The sequence below is a fragment of the Aegilops tauschii genome, chromosome 2 (genome assembly GCF_002575655.3).
Source record: "Aegilops tauschii subsp. strangulata cultivar AL8/78 chromosome 2, Aet v6.0, whole genome shotgun sequence".
NCBI lineage: Eukaryota > Viridiplantae > Streptophyta > Magnoliopsida > Poales > Poaceae > Aegilops > Aegilops tauschii.
This window is the reverse complement of record NC_053036.3, coordinates 603400713-603420015: the sequence shown is the minus strand read 5'-3', so window position 1 is coordinate 603420015 and position 19303 is coordinate 603400713. Positions and strand designations below refer to the sequence as shown.

The 19303-nt window shown below is 50.7% G+C and overlaps 2 protein-coding genes across 24 annotated transcripts in view; one reads left to right on the top strand and one right to left on the bottom strand.

Moving 5' to 3' along the window:
• The window catches only part of LOC120974718 (stomatal closure-related actin-binding protein 1-like), a 32965-nt gene extending 27164 nt beyond the window's left edge, over positions 1–5801 (top strand). For 13 of the 21 annotated variants that reach the window (XR_012203443.1, XR_012203453.1, XR_012203439.1 and 10 more), the window contains one exon: positions 5351–5801. The gene's annotated coding sequence lies outside the window, so the exon portion shown is untranslated. Of the gene's footprint in view, positions 1–5344 lie in introns of all 21 variants that reach the window. The other 8 variants (XR_012203445.1, XR_012203449.1, XR_012203457.1 and 5 more) reach the window with 1 other exon arrangement.
• LOC109760324 (wall-associated receptor kinase-like 8) overlaps positions 1970–19303 on the bottom strand; it is a 29283-nt gene continuing 11949 nt past the window's right edge. The window contains exons 1-5 of one of the 3 annotated variants that reach the window (XM_073509190.1): positions 9000–10141; positions 8519–8777; positions 7130–7221; positions 5801–5908; positions 1970–3449 (exon numbers count right to left, since the gene is read on the bottom strand). In XM_073509190.1, coding sequence (XP_073365291.1) covers positions 2248–3449; positions 5801–5908; positions 7130–7221; positions 8519–8777; positions 9000–10059 — 2721 coding nt within the window. In that variant the 5' untranslated portion in view covers positions 10060–10141 and the 3' untranslated portion in view covers positions 1970–2247. Of the gene's footprint in view, positions 3450–5800; positions 5909–7129; positions 7222–8518; positions 8778–8999; positions 10142–19303 lie in introns of those variants that run through there. The other 2 variants (XM_020319155.4, XM_020319156.4) reach the window with 2 other exon arrangements.

Sequence of the window (19303 nt, the reverse complement as noted above, 5' to 3'; positions counted from 1 at the left end):
TTGCATTGTAGTCTCCAACATTTATCCTGCCCGTAAGGACTGCAACACATAATGCATTCTGCCACTTTCAGAAATGGACGTGAAGCAACATTTATAACCAATCTCCGGACAGTATTATACCTGATTCCGTCGAGTAGACGTTATCAACAATTTCAGCTACGGGTATGATGCTCGCATTATGTTCTGCATCACTTCTCCCGCTTGTAAGACCTGGAAGACATTATGCATACTGTCATATATTCAGGTCTCGCAACTAAACGAAAACATGGTAGGTTGCATCATACCTGTAGTTACGTCATCTTCAGGTTGATGTTCGCCAACCGTGCTTTTTGAATTCCCCATATGCAACTATTGAATGGCAAAAATCATGAAGACAGAAATGGTAGTTATTTGATGACATTCTGGAAGGGTTATTGTTCTACATATATACTGCAACCTGTTGCTAGCATATACTGCAATTGTATTTTATTCTACATAAATACTGCAATGGCACTTTCATCTACATCTTCTACATCTCTGTACTTTCTTAGAATGCAAGTGTTTTTGTTCTATCTTCAGTTCAGCACAAGTGGAAACATATGCTAGGGTCCTGTATGGTTTGTGTTTTCTTTTTTGCCATATTTATACAAGTGCAGGATGCAGGATACCCCTTGGTAATTTTTTTTTTGCCAATTGCCATCTGTAAACATGTGTACTTGAGTCTAGTTTTAACATGGAAAAAAACCTAAACTGTGTAGAACAGAAATCAATCTCGCAGGCGGATCCATCCCTGTGAAAGCACTTGCCATGGCTGTATGACATGCGATGGATGTATGGGCTGTGAGATGTATGAGATGCGATTGTATGGCATTTGAGATGTATGGGATGCGATTGACGTATGAGATGGTTTGTATACCTATTTTTCGGATCCAGGACGTGTTTTGGCCGGATCCTGGACGTGTCCGCTTATCCTCGTCCAGGATCGGCGCCGGATCCTGGATCAAGGGCGAGGAGTTCAGCGCGGCGGCGAAGTGATGGAGGGCGGCGGCGACCTGATCCAGGACCCGCGCCGAATCGTCGAGGTGTTCAGCGCGGCGGCGAAGTGATGGAGGGTCGCGGCGACCTTGTCCAGGATCGACGCGGATGGAGGACGGCGAGTGAAGCGGGGCGGCGACCTCGACCAGGATGGAGGGCGGCGAGGATGGAGGGCAGCGACTGAAGCGCGGCGGCGCAGGGATGTAGGGCGGCCACGAAGGGAGGCCTCGCTCGAGAACAGGACTCGTCGCTGGTTAACCGTCGTAGGTTTTTTTTTTGTCGCAGGTTAACCTTCGTACGTCTTTTGAGGGTCGCATGTGGATAGGTGCGGGTTCGGGCCTCAGGAGGAGGTTTTTTCGGTTTGTGATGTCTTAGTCAGAGGTGGGAGGAGGTACCAAAATAAACCGTGGGAGGTGGGACTAAAAAAAACCTGGAAGCGAGACTACCAACTGCTCCCTTAGGAATAGAGATGAAGCTTACCGCCAAGAATTATACTGAACCTAGTTTTACTGAAATGTTCATTAGCGACCGATTATGGCCGTCTGTCAGACGAGCCGACCCCGCTTGGAGATGGACGGCACAGGTACTTGCGGCATGCTTAGCGCCACCTCTACCTTCCCTTGACTCCAATGGAGTGTCCTGAATACCCTACTCATTTTGGGAATCCCGAGGAAATTGACTTCGATTATTCATATATACAGTGCGAAAGTTCAGTTATAGTCTTATAGAAGCTTCTGTAGCAGTACATGGATCTTGTCCCGTTGGAACATGTAGCAGTAGTAGTGCTCTGTAGTTATGCAAAAGTCTCAACCGTGGAGATTCACTCTCAAAATCAACATATTGCTTCTCTTTTTCACATTGCATGATTATCCTGATACATATCTAGTTTTTGTATGTGTACGTGTATGGGTTCAACTTGGGTTGCTAGATGATACAAAAGAGTATATAGTTGCAGTTTTATGTATCCAGTACAGTAAACACGCATATATGCACCAAGATAAAGTCCATGTATCTTGTCTCTGTGTACTCAATTATTTTTAGAAGTTTTTATAAAATATTGCATGAGTTTTGAACCGTGGGCGCACCGGTAGCACAAAAGCCTAAGGTGGACTACGTCCTCGATGAGCCTGTGCTCACCTCTGGGTTACCGCTAAATACATGTTACAATTCATAGTTCCAAATTGGCACCCAAACTAATAAAAACAAATGTAACACTTCACCATGAAAGTAAAATCATCTTGGAATTTCAGACGACTCTATAAACTCTTTTTCCAAGCTGTACAGTCTAGTTTCTTCTCCGCCTTTACTTCCCTTGTATGGCTGATCATTTGTAGCATTTCGGTTCACTCTTGTGATCTGAGAACTAAGATTGACTCTTGAGTTCTGAACATCTTCAAGTACTGTCTCCACTTGTCTCATTGTAGGCCTCTCTTCACCTTTTAAACTTAAGCATGCTTCTGCGAGTCTTGCAACCACCTCAGCATCTTCGGCCCCTCCCTCCTCAACAATTTGTGCATCTAGAATATCTGAGAATCGATTGTCTCTTATATGTGATACAAAATGTGATGCTAGGCTTGTCCCTTCTGATGAATGAGAAGAAAAAACTGGTGTCACCCTTGTCAGTAGCTCTGCTAGGATGACACCAAAGCTGTAAACATCGCTTTTCTCCGTGAGTCGACTAGTGTAGTAGTATTCAGGATCAAGGTAACCATAGGTTCCTTGGACAGCTGTAAGTATTCCGGTCTCATCTATTGCAATAGACCTTGAAGCTCCAAAATCTGATACTTTTGATGTCAAGGTATCGGTAAGTAGTATATTTGCACATTTGATATCTCTGTGGTATACTGATATTGAAGCAGCAGAGTGTAGACATGCAATGGCCCTTGCAGTTTCCAGTGCAATCCTCAACCTATCTTTCCATGATAATGGGTTCTCACTTTGGCCATGGAGATGAAATGAAAGAGCTCCATTTGATATGAATTCGTAAACAAGTAGAGGAACTTCTGTCTCAAGGCAACAACCAAAAAGCTTCACCACATTCCTATGGTTTGTCTGTGAAAGTATGACAACCTCGTTGATGAACTGGTCAATTTCCCTTTGTACAATAATTTTGGCCTTCTTGATGGCCACAATACGTTGATCAGATAAGATGCCTTTGTACACTGTGCCATGGCCACCGCCACCAAGGATGCGATTATGGTCAAATTTGTTGGTCGCTTGCTCTAGTTCTTCCAAGCTAAAAATCCTTGTTCTTTCGGCTATATCGTTGTTTGAAGAGATTAACTGTTGTAGAAGCAATCCATGATTTTTCTTGAAGAATTTTTGTCTCAACTTTTTGGCTCTTCGTTGCTTGAGTTTATTAGTGATTTTGGCAGCACCCATAAGTGAAAACAGTAGCCCAAAACCAGCAGTTACTGCAATTGCGGTAATTAAACCTGCAGAGAATGGCAGTGAGGTTTGATAGCACATAGTATGCCACACACACATTTAAATTTTGAACTGAAAGTTTGAAACTGCTCAACAATACCACGTCAATGAATTTTTTGGAATATTTATCAGAGCAAACATATTGGAAGTAACAAAAATATATTTCAGGAGTGATCACATGGTTTACTAGTTTAAGAAGCACATAATAGTCATTATTTCATTTGTTTATTTGTTGTTGTAGTAAAAAGAAGGTGTGATTATGGGTGCCTTTAGCAAACTGGTTGTAATCAAGTTATCATGGATGTCGTTGGTAAGGCAAGCACAATGAACATTTAATTAGGGGGGTGTACAACACCCTTATGGCAAAGGTCATCATACACCGACAAGATTAACACGTCGATGTTTTTTGGATATGTTTGTCGCCTCAAAGAAGCGCAACTTAGTCCTATGTTAGGAAGGTGTCGAGAGAGGTTTGGTCACAGCCCAGGTCAGACAGGCTCCTCGGTGCCCTTTCCAAGCTTCTCTTCCTTAACATCTGTCTGTGTGAACGAGATTCCACGGACATGACTCTAGAGCTCCCAAGGCGAGGCACGGTGCGAGCGATGCGACCACACAGGGCCCCCAAATCCAAGGGGCCCCAATTTTGGGCCATATATATTTCTCGTTAGGCTATTTTGTTTCTTTGCACTCTTTTGGGCCTGCCGGCCTGGTCTGGTCGCCCGAGCTTCTTCCCGATCGATCGATCGCACCGAGCCTCTCCCAAACTCCCTGCGGGTCAGCAAAATCACGCCACACGATTGGTTTCTAGCCTTCCCAGGTACGACGGCTTGATTGAATCTGCTTGGTGGTGGCGCAACTGCAAGGAGCAAGATGGCAGGGCAGACGACATAATTCGTTTAACAAATTCAAAAGGAAACAAGCGCCGGCAAGGGCCAGCGTGGCCAAGAAAAGCAGGGGTTCGGCGGTCGAGCGCACAGGCTTAGGCCAGATCAATGTGGAGATTTAATTTTAGGCATCACAGATCAGTCCATGTCCATCAGGTGCGCCCAAGCAAACCAGATTTATTTAGGTCATTTTTCGGGTTCAATAATTGAATGGCTAGTGAATATAGTGTACATGACTACATGTGCATCAATTCTTGAGTTAATTAACAAATTGCTAAATGTTTATCGCTCCATGGATGAATTCTTTAGGGAAGATAGTTGGTGTATTAGATCTATTTCACACTATTGTATGAAATACCACACATTTAAACTTAACTTAACTATGAATATGCTTTAGTTGTATTAGTTTTTCAGTTATAAGAATTTTTAGATTGTGGGGCATCATTTGCATTTTGCACCGGGACCCCGAATTTCTGGAGACGACCCTGCGGCGAGGCTTGAAACTCTCTAGTGCCCTCCCCTTGAGTTTATTCAAGTGAGAGTTAATGAGCTACATGTCCATGGGAGTTTATATAGGCTAGGGATACTCGAGAAATTATCAAGACTGCCCTTGAAATGGTAGGTGGGGAGGACAAAAAAGATAACCTTTGGTTCATAGGTCCATGGTGGACAAAGGGAGAGAGAGAGGAAGGGAGGGACAGAAAGGAGGCAAGTCCATAACCCTACAGTGGACCAATCACTCTCGTACCTCTGCCATGGTGGGCTTGAATCTTTACTTGGGCTTCTTTGCTCTCCTTTATCCATTTGACTTTGCATTTTTATATATTTTTTATTTGTTCTCTTCTTAATCATGACAAGGGATTGGCTTGTGTTCACTTGGTTGTTCCTTGATAATCAACTTAGTGTGTGCCAACTGGGGTGTTAATGATTATTCCCACAACATTGTTATTTATTTATATTTTATTCCATTTTCTCTTTCTTTTTGAATGGTCAACCAACTGATGATTCCAATCTTCAAGTAGCAGGAAAACTGATTTTAAAATCAAAAGATGTAGTAGAAGTATTTCTGCAGCCGTTCTACTGGTATACTATGGCTCTGTTCGGATCCTCTCCACTCCGTCACTGCAACTCCCGGAGCGGAGGGAGCGCCAGCACAATTGCTGGGAGGGGCTCAGACTGCGCTCCTCGCGTGCAGCGGAGTTAGCAGACCGGAGAGATTCTGACCATGCACTATATAACAAATTAACAGCTACTCCTCCGTTCAAAATTAATTGAAGATTTATGTTTGTCTGAAGTCAAACTTAAGTTTGACCATGCATACGCAAACGTGTACTGTGATCTACAACATAAAAATATTGGTGCATTTTTCTGTAGACTTGGTCAACTTAAACGAGTTTGACTTAAGACGAGCTAAAACTTAAATTAATTTGGACCTGAGAAACTCCTTATACCAAGTAAATGAGTTGTATTTGTACCTGGGAGGCTGATGATACGTTTCTTTGTTGCACATCGGTATGTCCCCGGCATATTAATGCAGGTCCCATGCACGCATGGATAAACTGGCAGTTGGCACTCATCGATATCTAGAAGGGAGAGGAAAAGGGAGTAAATAAAAAAGAAAAGCTCAAAACCAGGGTGACGTTGTAAATAAAAAATGTAATTATGTTTATCAAGTAAGTTTCAACAGTGCAGTTGAAGCCTCAATAAGATTAACACAAAGGCTATAATTCATGGTACATTACAAAATCAATAAAATAAAAGGGAGGAGAAAAAGAAATACTCCCTCCAGGAAGCAATGGAACCGCTGTACTAAACCACGTCACTTATTTTGGGACGGAGGGAGTAGTATTTAGAAGAACTCAGGTATCGGTCATCAACCGCCAGTTGAATTCAAAGTTGATTCTAAGATACTACTATAAGAAAGCAATGGAACCCTGTTAAATGGAACCCTGTCAGTCGATATCGACGTGACTAAGGGCCTGATCGGAAGCCCTCCAACTCCGCTCTGTGCCAACAGTGCACGTAGAGCCAGGCTGAATGACTCAGCTTAGCGGAGCCAGCTCTGAGAAGTAGTGTTTGGCCGTAGTGTATTTCCAAGAAGTTGGAGAAGCTGGCAATTTCCTGCGCCCCAGAATCCTCAGAAATGCGAAGTTGGCAAAAATTGCTCCCCACTGCCACCGATAAATGGAAAATGAGCGGCTCAGTAGGATTTAGACTAAATTATGATGGAATGCCACCCTCTCCCGCATGTTGTTCCTCCTGTCACCCTAGCGCAGCCGGCGCCACCGCCCCACCCCCACGCCCGCTCAACCGAGGCTACCCAGTGTCCGCTGAGCCGCCACCTGAATGATGCCCAGCCACCGCGCCCTGCGCTCCTCTCTTCCCAGAGCGAGCTTGGCGAGCATAGCCAACCCCGCACAGTCACCCCGGTTCGCCCACCGCCCCAACTGGAGCACGCCAACGACATAAGGGGCCTAGTCGTTGCCATGGCACAGCTCGGGGCGACGCGGGGACCGTGATGCCTCGCTGCCTGGCAACCATTGGCCGCCCCCGCTGCGTGCTGCAGGAACTGTAGGTAGGAATCGCCACTGCATGCTACAGGGTATGTAGGGAGGTGAAGGGAGAAGTACCAGCCACCGGATGAGGCGACATGAAGGAATCTCGGCCGCCCATAGTTTCCCTTCGAACTGGGCGAGGCGCCGAGGCCTGACCTCTCTTATCCTATCTCCAACTAGGCATAAGGCCTCTCTCTAGGCAGGCCAGCCAGCCTGTTAGCACAAAGGATCGGCTGGATTTGTGCTAACCGGACGGGTGGAACTCCTCGACAAAAGCCGGTGCACGGCACGCGGCGCTGGATTTGAAGGTTTCGTCAAGATGTTTGGCATCTGAACATGCTCTAAAGCAGCATAGATCAAGTTACATATGGCGTAACCCTAAAAAAAAGTTACACATGGAGTACATTTGCAGAGATGATTGCGTATTAACGACGTCACGCCCTTTGCCACATGGGGCCTTTTTTTTATTAGTGTCTGTTTTTAGAGGTGTTGGTGATATCGTGCCAAAGAGCACAAGGCAGGCGGCGCAACGGACCCCTACCTTCGGCAAGGAAGCAGCACGGTAGCTCCCCCCTCCCCCGCCCCACACCCATAGTGGCAACCAAAACCAAAAGCCATCAGTGCTGTGCTGCCTCCTTTTCACACATGCGTCGACCACAAAGGCAACTAACCATGCCCCTTGCATAGTACCAGTGCGGACACGTGAGACACAAAGAGCCACACACACATGCAACGCATACATGCAAGTGGGCCTAATAACAACCCTACATAACCAGATCACTCACTTACAGTCGGGTCCTAAGTGGTGCCCCAGCCAAGGCCGCTCGCGCAATACACCGCAGACAGTAAAATAGTGGTCCAAATAGGCTATGACACTAGCGATGATGTTGCATTCCATATCTCACGGCTAGCTAGAAACCAGGTGTGCTTCGTGGAGACTATCAGGGGCCTTGTGGCCAGCAGACGGGAATCCACACTTGTGCCATCGGCCAGGCATATGTTAACCACTTCCACACCAGCAATAGCTTCCATGGATCACCTCATCGCCCGTGTGGTTTAAGCCCCAGGCTTAGGCACCCTTGCTGAAGCCGAAAGGTAGGAACCAGAGCTGCTAATGCGGCCACTATAAGGCGATGCATCGGCCCTGCAACTGCAACAACTATGCTTTTCTAGACGGAGTAATGGAAAACAACATCATCTTGCAAATGTAAGTACCTCTCCGTCCGGAATTACTTGTCATGAAAATAGATGTATATAGAACTAAAATACATTTAGATACATCCATTTCAATGATTCCCTTCGTCCAGAAATACTTGTCCAAGGAATGGATGTAACTGGATGTATTTTAGTTCTAGATACACCCATCTGTATTCATTTCTATGACAAGTATTTCCGGTCGGAGGGAGTATATCTTTGGCACAAGGAAAATATGTCTAGTCATTGCCCATTTTACATTCTTGTTTAATGAAAGGAAGGTGGCATGGTTAACCAGTGAAGATGTGAAAATCTGGTTGCGTAATCTGTCTATGCCTATAGGCTATAGTATAATAATCCGGGAGGGCCCGTTGTTTCAAAGAAAATAGGCTATAGTGATGTTTGTCAGTTTTTGGACTGGAGGCATCGGTCACTTGGTCGTACCGTGCCATCCTGGGAATAATCAGTGGCCTGACAATCTTGTGTTTTATTTGGAAACTCATGTCCAATTTGTCTATGCCTATAGTGATCTTCTCGGACTGGAGGCATCGGTCGATCGCTGTGTTGGTCAATTGGTCGTACCGTGCCATCCCGGGCAAGGAGATGGCCACAAACTGCTTCGGTGGTTCAAGTCCAACCAGGCAATCAGAGTTTCTATGACCAGAGAAAAAGGAGACCTCAATGCTGCTCAGCCTCGCCCTATCTAAACGGCATCAATAGTTTCGGTACCCGCCCAACATACCGCATGGACTCGATTAAAAGCACAAGGCCCACTAATCTTCGACCCCTTTCGAAATTTGTAAGGTGGACTGAACTGCCGTATGTGCAACTATTGTGTTGCAAATCTCTTGAACAGCGTAGGTGCAAAAAATAAATTGGAAGGGGGAGAACAAAGGAGAGTCGGCACTCGGCAGAGTGGTGTTACCTTGGCATCCGTGAATGATGTAAGGGTTGCCTTCGTATCCATCCGAGCAGTTGCACCTTACTTTGTTCACTGCACCGCCGATGTTGGCAGCGAAGCTGTTCAAGCTCATGCATCTCCAACCTGATACAGAATGGGGATCCAACACGACCAAGTCACGGTCGCTTTTCACATCCAGCCACCATTCCAGCACGGTGGGTACCCTGGTCACCTTGGGACTGCTCCGACGAGATCGATACGGGCTTCCGAAATCACCGAAAGTGCTATTCTGCATGGCGCCTACGTTAATCCCGGTGAACCACTCGCGATCGACAATGAACGCTGCCCCGGACAAAAGGCGTGAACTAATGGGTTTGCCTTTGCCCGCGTACGCGGCTTCAGTCTGGTTCAAATCCTTGAGCTGCACCCCGTACGCGGGCAAACCCTGCGAGATGGTCGTCCGGCAGCAGCCGACGCCCGAGCACGAGGTGTCCCCGGGTGGCGGATAGTCTGTGTCACACAGCGTGGCGCATGCACTGACGTACACGGAACCCCGGTCACTGCCTGCGGCGAGGTAGCCGATGAAGTTGCATCCGATGGCCACGAAGACGTTGTGCTCGGTCGACACCGTTAGGCCGCCAGACCACGAGCCGGCGTAGCCAATATAGGGCTTCCCAGACAGAACGCTCCTGTTTCGGTTAAGCGCTTGGTATGGCACGTCCCTGTAGTCCCACTCGCCGTTCACGATCTTGCTCTGGACACGCACCGTGCCGCCCACCAGTGAGATGGCGTCCACTTCCACGTCGTCATGCAGGAACAGCTTCGGCTGATGGCCCGTCTCGTTGCAGGTGAGGTTGAAGCCCTTGTGAAAGCAGCCTTGCCGGAAGCCAAAAGGGTAGGGGACGGTGACGCTGCCACAGGCCTCCGGGCAGCCAGGCAAGGCTACCGGCGCAGCGGCTACTGTTGGCACGAGGAGCTCAAGGGCCATCAGTACTATTAACATCGGCATGAGGAGATTTGCCTGTGGCTGTGTGGAAGGAACGGAGGGAAGGAGAAGGGTCATCTTCTCCTGCAACTTGAGCATGCTGTAAGGAATTAACCTCCTCTTATATAGAAGAAACAACCTCACTAGTTACCTTTGGTCTACTCAGTAGACTTCAACGCCGGCTAGGTACACGGATATATACTAATCAATATAAGCATGTTGCATGTCTGGTAGCTGAGTTAGAACAATCCTCATGCTACAGATTCTTTGGTAAGGAAGAAGTCTATGCCGTAGTAAGAAAGGTAGGGGAAACACGAGTGTGGCATAATCAGTGATGTGACAAGCTTCTGTTTTGTGTGGAAATCAAACTCGTGTCCAACTCGGCCACTGTTGGTCAGTGGTCACACCGTGCCATCCGGGTTCGGTGGATGGGGTGTGTTCGGCTGGTTGAAGCCCTCGTGGAAGCAGCCTCGCCCAAGGTTTCCACACAACCAGGTAATGGCAGTTTCGAAGACAGAGAAGGAAAAAAATTACCTCAAATCCTCAATGCTGCCCGGCCCCGCCATCGACCCCCGCTCGGCCGGAACTCACTTGAGCATTTTATTTCATCAAACAGCTCGCCTGCACGGTGGGGAACTCAAAATCGAACCAAAGGAACTCGTGCTGCAATCTCCAATTCACGGGAAATATCAAGCCTTTAACGAGCTGCTCACCGTTGAGCGTTGGCCACTGCGAGCTCGTCCCATGCATACACGGGCAGGCCCTCAAGACAGAGCCTGACATGGTGCCGGAGGTCGACATGCTCTGCGTGCGCCTCCAAGCGCTAGTCCCGTGGTTGCAGCTTCTTGTTGTTGCCGAACAAGATCTCGCGTCGGGAGGCGGTGATGGCCGCGTGATGCTGTCATGCTGATGGATGAACCGCACCAGGAACTGCTCGGGGTAGTGGAACACCACGACGACGTCCGGCGTGAGCGCCCCGATTTTGCGGGCGATGGTCAGGACGACCTTGTCAGTTGATGCACGCTGCTCCGGTCGAACCAGGCAACAACCACGTTAGACTCGAGCAGTGCCACCTGCATCTACATTGCGGCGGTGTTGTGGATGACGGAGGAGACTTCCGGGCGCACGGTATGGTCTCCAGACCAAGTCGAGGCGAACACAGAGGAAGCCATGGCCCCATCCAAGCCTCGCAAGTGGCACCCGTCGTTGACTGGGAGCGCCGACGCGGAGGTGCGGGCGCGGCGGATGGGAGCAGCTGTGTGCCCAATGACCGGAGCGAAAGCATCGACGACAGGTGACTGGGTTGCGGCAATCGATGTCGTGGTGGCGAGGCATGAGGCAGTGCAAATACAAGCCTTTTATCCACGCAGGAGGAGGTGGACACGCAGTAAATCTCACAGTTGGCGCGGGCGAGGATGACGAGCGCGGTCGACGAGACCTGGTATCCACCCATGGCGCCGACAGCTCAGTCTCAAGCCCCGCGGTGGCCGCGCCGAGCGGGGTTGAATGCCCAGCCGTCCCTTCTTGAGCTCTGAAAGCAAGCCAGCCATCACTACCAGAATAACTGGCGATGCCGACGGCCGAACCAATGCCGACGGCCCCCGTCGGCATAGATTGGCCTATCCCGACGGCCCAGCCCAAGCCGTCGGCGTATATCCATCTATGCCGACGGCCCCCGTCGGCAAAGCTCAGCCGTCGGCGTCGCGAGAATTATGCCTACGGCGGCCGTCGGCATAGATAAGCCCGTCGGCATAGAACGTGGGCCCCGCTACCCGGGCGGAAACGGCCTTTTGACGGCGTCAGTCTACGCCGACGGGCTAACGGCGGCCGTCGGCATAGCCCCCACGTCATCGATCCGCGTCGCCCGCCACGTCATCGATCTGCGTCGCTCGCCGGTCCGTGGGGTGGCAAATCTATGCCGACGGCCTGGCCGTCGGCATACTCCTCGCCCATGGATGTTGCCACGTCATCGATCCCCGCCCTTTGCCACGTCATCGATCAGTGGCCGTGTGCGCAGGTATGCCGACGACATACCTCTATTTTTTATTTTTTATTTTTTTTATTTTTTATTTATATTATTTACTTTTTCCTGTTTTTTTCACAACATAAACGTGCCTTATCTAACAAAAAAAACATACCCCGATGGTATATCGATTGCCCCCCTCACGGACGTTGCTGCCGCCGTGCCCCACAGCGACGCCGGTGAGGGGGGCACACCCCGGAGCTGCGTGCCGGGTGCCTGCGCCAGCCACCACGCTTCCACAACCGTAGGAGGGCCCAAAGCAACACCTAGCGGCATGGCACCTCATCGAGGGGGGCACACCCCGGAGACGCGTGCCGGGCGTTTGCACCCGCCACAACACTTCCAAACTTGTGAGGCCGCCTACGCAAGATTTGGCAGCATGCTAGCCCCCGGAGGCCGCCGACCACAGTCGTAGACACGCGAAGAGCAATCCGCATAGAGGGAATTGTTCAGATACTACTCCATCACGAACAATTATGAAAAATTACCATCAGTCCTACAACACATGTGCCCTTGTCGTGTAAAACACTCATGATTTTATCGCGCTCCGAGTATTTAATAATATTCATGCCGCATCATTACCGCAGAACGTCTACTACCGTGTCATCGCCGTTCGTGAGGAGGGGCACCCCCCAGAGACGCGTGCCGCCTCTTCGGACATGCCACCACACCACCCCGCATGTATCAGGGCCCGGTGCGACGCTCGGGTGGCATTGCTACCCCCCAGGCCCCCCGTCCCGCCTAACCCTGTAGCGTTTGAACACGGGATCTAGCCCTTTGACTTTGCATGGACGGGCTTTGAGTAGTGAACCTATCCACCCAGTTGTGTTAGGTAGCCCATAGGAACACTTTGGAGCAACATCCGGGCCAGACCCACAGCAAGATCCCCTCCGTGTAGACCCGACGCGTCCGTTTCCCCCCTCCAGGTGCCGGCGGCGGCGGCGTCCGTGATGGGGGGCACACCTCGGAGACGCATGCCGGGCGTTTGCACCCGCCACAACACTTCCAGACTTGTGAGAGGCCGCCTACGCAAGATTTAGCGGAATGCTAGCCCCCGGAGGCCGCCGGCCACAGTCGTAGACACGCGAAGAGCAATCCGCATAGAGGGAATTGTTCAGATACTACTCCATCACGAACAATTATGAAAAATTACCATCAGTCCTACAACACATGTGCCCGCGTCGTGTAAAAAACTAATGATTTCATCGCGCTCCGAGTATTTAATAATATTCACGCCGCATCGTTACCGCAGAACGTCTACTACCGTGTCATCGCCGTTCGTGAGGGGGGGGGGGCACCCCCCGGCGACGCGTGCCGCCTCTTCGGACATGCCACCACACCACCCCGCATGTATCAGGGCCCGGTGCGACGCTCGGGTGGCATTGCTACCCCCCCAGGCCCCCCGTCCCGCCTAACCCGGTAGCGTTTGACCACGGGATCTAGCCCTTTGACTTTGCACGGACGGGCTTTGAGTAGTGGACCTATCCACCCGGTTGTGTTAGGTAAGCCCATAGGAACACTTTGGAGCAACATCCGGGCCAGACCCACAGCAAGATCCCCTCCGTGTAGACCCGACGCGTCCGTTTCCCCCCTCCAGGTGCCGGCGGCGACGCCGTCCGTGAGGGGGGGCACACCCCGGAGACACGTGCCGGGCGTTTGCACCCGCCACAACACTTCCAGACTTGTGAGAGGCCGCCTACGCAAGATTTGGCGGCATGCTAGCCCCCGGAGGCCGCCGGCCACAGTCTTAGACACGCGAAGAGCAATCCGCATAGAGGGAATTGTTCAGATACTACTCCATCACGAACAATTATGAAAAATTAGCATCAGTCCTACAGCACATGTGCCCGCGTCGTGTAAAAAACTCATGATTTTATCGCGCTCCGAGTATTTAATAATATTCACGCCGCATCGTTACCGCAGAACGTCTACTGCCGTGTCATCGCCGTTCGTGAGGGGGGGGGGCACACCCCAGAGACGCGTGCCGCCTCTTCGGACATGCCACCACACCACCCCGCATGTATGGGGGCCCGGTGCGACGCTCGGGTGGCATTGCTACCCCCCAGGGCCCCCGTCCCACCTAACCCTGTAGCGTTTGACCACGGGATCTAGCCCTTTGACTTTGGACGGACAGTCTTTGAGCAGTGGACCTATCCACCCGGTTGTGGTAGGTCAGCCCATAGGAACACTTTGGAGCAACATCCGGGCCAGACCCACAGCAAGATCCCCTCCGTGTAGACCCGACGCGTCCGTTTCCCCCCTCCAGGTGCCGGCGGCGGCGCCGTCCGTGAGGGGGGCACACCCCGGAGACGCGTGCCGGGCGTTTGCACCCGCCACAACACTTCCAGACTTGTGAGAGGCCACCTACGCAAGATTTGGCGGCATGCTAGCCCCCGGAGGCCGCCGGCCACAGTCGTAGACACGCGAAGAGCAATCCGCATAGAGGGAATTGTTCAGATACTACTCCATCACGAACAATTATGAAAAATTACCATCACTCCTACAACACATGTGCCCGCGTCGTGTAAAAAACTCATGATTTTATCGCGCTCCGAGTATTTAATAATATTCACGCCGCATCGTTACCGCAGAACGACTACTACCGTGTCATCGCCGTTCGTTAGGGGGGGCACCCCCCGGAGACGCGTGCCGCCTCTTCGGACATGCCACCACACCACCCCGCATGTATCAGGGCCCGGTGCGACGCTCGGGTGGCATTGCTACCCCCCAGGGCCCCCGTCCCGCCTAACCCTGTAGCGTTTGACCACGGGATCTAGCCCTTTGACTTGGCACGGACGGGCTTTGAGTAGTGGACCTATCCACCCGGTTGTGGTAGGTCAGCCCATAGGAACACTTTGGAGCAACATCCGGGCCAGACCCACAGCAAGATCCCCTCCGTGTAGACCCGACGCGTCCGTTTCCCCCCTCCAGGTGCCGGCGGCGGCGCCGTCCGTGAGGGGGGCACACCCCGGAGACGCGTGCCGGGCGTTTGCACCCGCCACAACACTTCCAGACTTGTGAGAGGCCGCCTAGGCAAGATTTGGCGGCATGCTAGCCCCCGGAGGCCGCCGGCCATAGTCGTAGACACGCGAAGAGCAATCCGCATAGAGGGAATTGTTCAGATACTACTCCATCACGAACAATTATGAAAAATTACCATCAGTCCTACAGCACATGTGCCCGCGTCGTGTAAAAAACTCATGACTTTATCGCGCTCCGAGTATTTAATAATATTCACGCCGCATCGTTACCACAGAACGTCTACTACCGTGTCATCGCCGTTCGTGAGGGGGGGCACCCCCCGGAGACGCGTGCCGCCTCTTCGGACATGCCACCACACCACCCCGCATGTATCATGGCCCGGTGCGACGCTCGGGTGGCATTGCTACCCCCAGGGCCCCCGTCCCGCCTAACCCTGTAGCGTTTGACCACGGGATCTAGCCCTTTGACTTTGCATGGATGGGCTTTGAGTAGTGGACCTATCCCGGTCTAACACCGGTTTTCTTTTTTTTAGTGATTTTGTTCAAGAGGAATGGACGGGAATGAATCCTCCTACTGAGGCGGAGGCACTTACTCTTCTCCGTCATGGAAACCCTGGACGTAAAAGTTTTGTTGCTTGGTTCATGGAGAAAGTAATTTTCCACACTCCCCTATTAAATACCTAGTTCAACATTTATTAGTTAACTAATGCACGCAACAATTTCAATTATACTTGTAGGGAAAAGATCCGAACATATCAATGGATGATGAATTGAGATGGGTTTCCATGGGTTTTGACCCTGCCGTCATGACATGTAAAAAGTATGATGTGAATGGGTATCGCTTCAATACAGAGTATCACCAGAACAGCCGGCCTGATCCCAAAACTATAAATACCGGAGTGTACACCCCCGGTCAAAATTCAGTAGACTACTACGGAAGGGTACAAAATATATACGAGATTAAATTCCATCAAGGGCGCGAGACCCTAAGTCTGCCTGTGTTTAAATGTCGATGGTTCGATCCGCGGGAGGGGGTAAAACATACGCCTTCCATTGGTTTGGTCGAAGTTAAACCATCAAGCGTCTATGCCGGAGCCGATCTCTTCATTGCGGCTACCCAAGCTACACAAGTATATTATCTGCCTTACCCATGCCAGAAAGAGTACCTAAAGGGTTGGGAAGTTGTGTTCAAGGTGTCGCCACATGGTAAGCTACCGAACCCGAATGAAGACGGTTACTACAACATTAACCCCATGACATACGAGGGAGTGTTCTATCAAGAGCAACCTGATGATGATGATGTGGTTAGAAACGATGACGCTAGACCATTGGGTGATGATGATGTGGATCCAAAAGACGACGAAGCACGGAATGATGGTGAGACCATTGTCAATGAAAATGACATACTTATGCTAGAAAAGTTAAACGAAGACGCTGACGACGAGGAAGAGCCTCCACCTCCGTCAGACAACGAAGATGATATGATTGATAGTGATGATGAGACGGACCGAGAAAGAGGTACAACAGTGATGATTCATATGGTTTCTAGCAGATGTACGTGTCAAGTCTTTTTTTTCTATAGTTTAGGAATATGCCTTTTATGCATTTTTATTAATGTGTTTATTATCATGCCTTTTCCTTCATTTCATTAATTTACTAATTGCTTATTCTCTTTTCAATGCAGGTTCGTGGAACATGGGCAAGGGGAAGGCCGACGGCGTGGGTTTCCTACGCAAGGTCGTTGGCCTGCCTAGTCGGAGTGGTCGAGCACGTAATCCTCCCCCGGGCTACTTGACGATGACTCCTCACAGGGAGGTCGAGGGAGAGGTGCCCCTAGAGGAGGAGGGGGCGGGGGGAGAGCCCCTAGAGGGCGAGGTGGTGGGGGGAGAGCCACTACAGGGGGTCGCGGCCAGAAAGGGCGCACCCTCACCGACTTAGGGGTGTTGTCTTCGAGGCCATCCTCTAGTGAGGTACCCTCCTCTGGTGAGGAGGAGGAGGAGGACGAGGCAGGCGAGGAGGAGGAGGTTCGGGATGGGGCCGAGGAGGAGGTGGAGGAGGAGGACGAGGATGAGGAGGAGGTTGGGGAGGGGGAGGCAGGCGAGGAGGAGGGTGGTGGCGGGGATGATGGTGCTGGCGGGGTGGGGGTTCACAACAAGGGGTGGCTGCGTGGTAACGCAAAGCTACCAAAGCAGGTTCCTGCTACTGAGGAGCAGAAGTGGCTCATTGAGCCCACGGGGAAAGAGTAAGTGCCACTTTATAGTAATTTCATTATTTTGCTTGTCACATGCTCATTCCGGTTGTTATTTATTTTGCTTGTCACATGCTAATAGTTCATTCTTTTGTAGCAACAAGATATATTCTAAAGGGGTCCGTATTCCCAACGGCCTCATCATCGTCTTGCTGAAGTTACACTGGCCGGGGTTGTACTGTCCGGATCCAGTCAGGCACCCGAACCATCGGGTCTTGGCCACGAGCTGGGAGCACTGGGAAGCGGCCCTCCACGCGGACCATGGGACCCATGCCAAGGCCGTGATCACCACTTTCTGGGTGAGTTCTCTTCAGAAGCACAAGTCCATTCTAGTTTCATGAATGATTTAACTCATGGCTTCTTCCATTCTTGTTTCGTGCATGATTGTAGAAATTCTATCGAGTTCTCCCTGAGCACAGGGCCAGAGCGGACGAGATCGTGCTGCGCCAATGCAAGAAGATGGCCCGCCAGATGCAGTACGAGGTGCGCTATGTGGCCATCTCGACATACCATCACGACTATCTTGGTGTGAAGATGACCAAGGAAGACGCGCGGAGGATGGGCATTACCTTGGAGAGGGACGAGTTCTTGAAGGTAAGTATAAAAGATTTTTCATTATGCTTTCATTATGCTTTCATTACCTTGTGGTACATTTCACCGTTTCGTGTTGACATGCCATTATGCTTTCATTATGTAGGTGTTACCAAATTGGTGTTATGGAAAAGACGAGTCCTAGGCGGCATTGGTGGATCTTTGGTGTGATGAGGCTGGAGCCTGGGCGGCTATGAGAGTCAAAAACAAGGCTAACCGAGGGAAGGAGGGAGTACATGCTCAGGGAAACCGAAACCACTATCTCCACAAGGCAGTTAATGTATGACTAACCCCATTAAACATTCTTCTTCTTCTTCTATTTACCATTACTTTCTTATGTATGACTAACCTCTGTTTGGTGGTGCAGGAGGAGAAACTGAAGCGGCCGCTCTCACACATGCAGGCGTGGGAGATCGCCCATACGCGGAAGGACCCCAAGCCTGGCGAGCCCAAGTACTACGGCAAGAAGACCGCGCATAGGAAAAAGGCCTACTCCGATGGGTATCTGGCGTTACATCCTGACACACCTGACCCCATTGCGGCGGATCTGGACGAAAGGGTGGTGGTGGGCATGGGGCCGAAGGAGCACGGTCGGGAGGCGGTTCTCGATGCTGTGATCACTCCTACTATCTCCTACACACAGCTCCGTCGGATCGACCCGACCCTGAGCCAGCGCACGAGCACGCCCATGAGCAGTGCACCGTCACTGTCCCTCTTTCAGGAGCAGCAAACTGTAAGTATTTTCCCTTTTATCTTCATTGCTCCCTTTATTTTCCGCATTTAGTAGTTTTATGAGTCTCATCATGTCATACTGTAGGCCGAAATGGAGTACACACGCCAGGAGACCATGGCGTGGCACGACCGCCTTCATGCATACCATCAGCAGAGGGATCGCCAGATGCAGCACGCTTTTCAGGAAATGGCGGCCGGCAGGTGTCCTCAATGGCCATCAGCAGAGGGTCCTCCGGCACAACCAACGTTGCTGACATTTGAGGAGTTTGTGGCACAGAACGCTGGCCCCTCGCCGGTTAGTTCATCCCCAATCTATTCACTCAAAGCATATCATGCCTTTCAACACAGTCATATATCCCGTTAATATGTCTTTTCAACATCCAGGGAACCGGTGGATCAACCGTTGGCGGTGGTCTTCGCAGCACTCCCGAGTCACGGAGCCCGACCACTCCGATCCATGGAGGCGGAGGCGGAGGTGGAGGCGGTCTTGGCGGTAGCGCTGCCGCTAGCACTGACGACCTGGGCTTCAGCGGTCTTGGCGGTGACGACCTCCGCGGTGCTCGACGTCCTGGCGCTTAAGCCTTTTGGTTACTTGTGTGCTTATGCTTATGTATCTTTAGATGACTTGTGTGTGGTGATGATGATAAACTTGTGGTCTTTGATGGTCCTTTAGATGACTTGCGTGCTTCTTTATATGCTTATGCTTATCTTTATGTTGATTATGATGATGCTTATGCATATATTGTTGTGATGGTGACGGATGATACT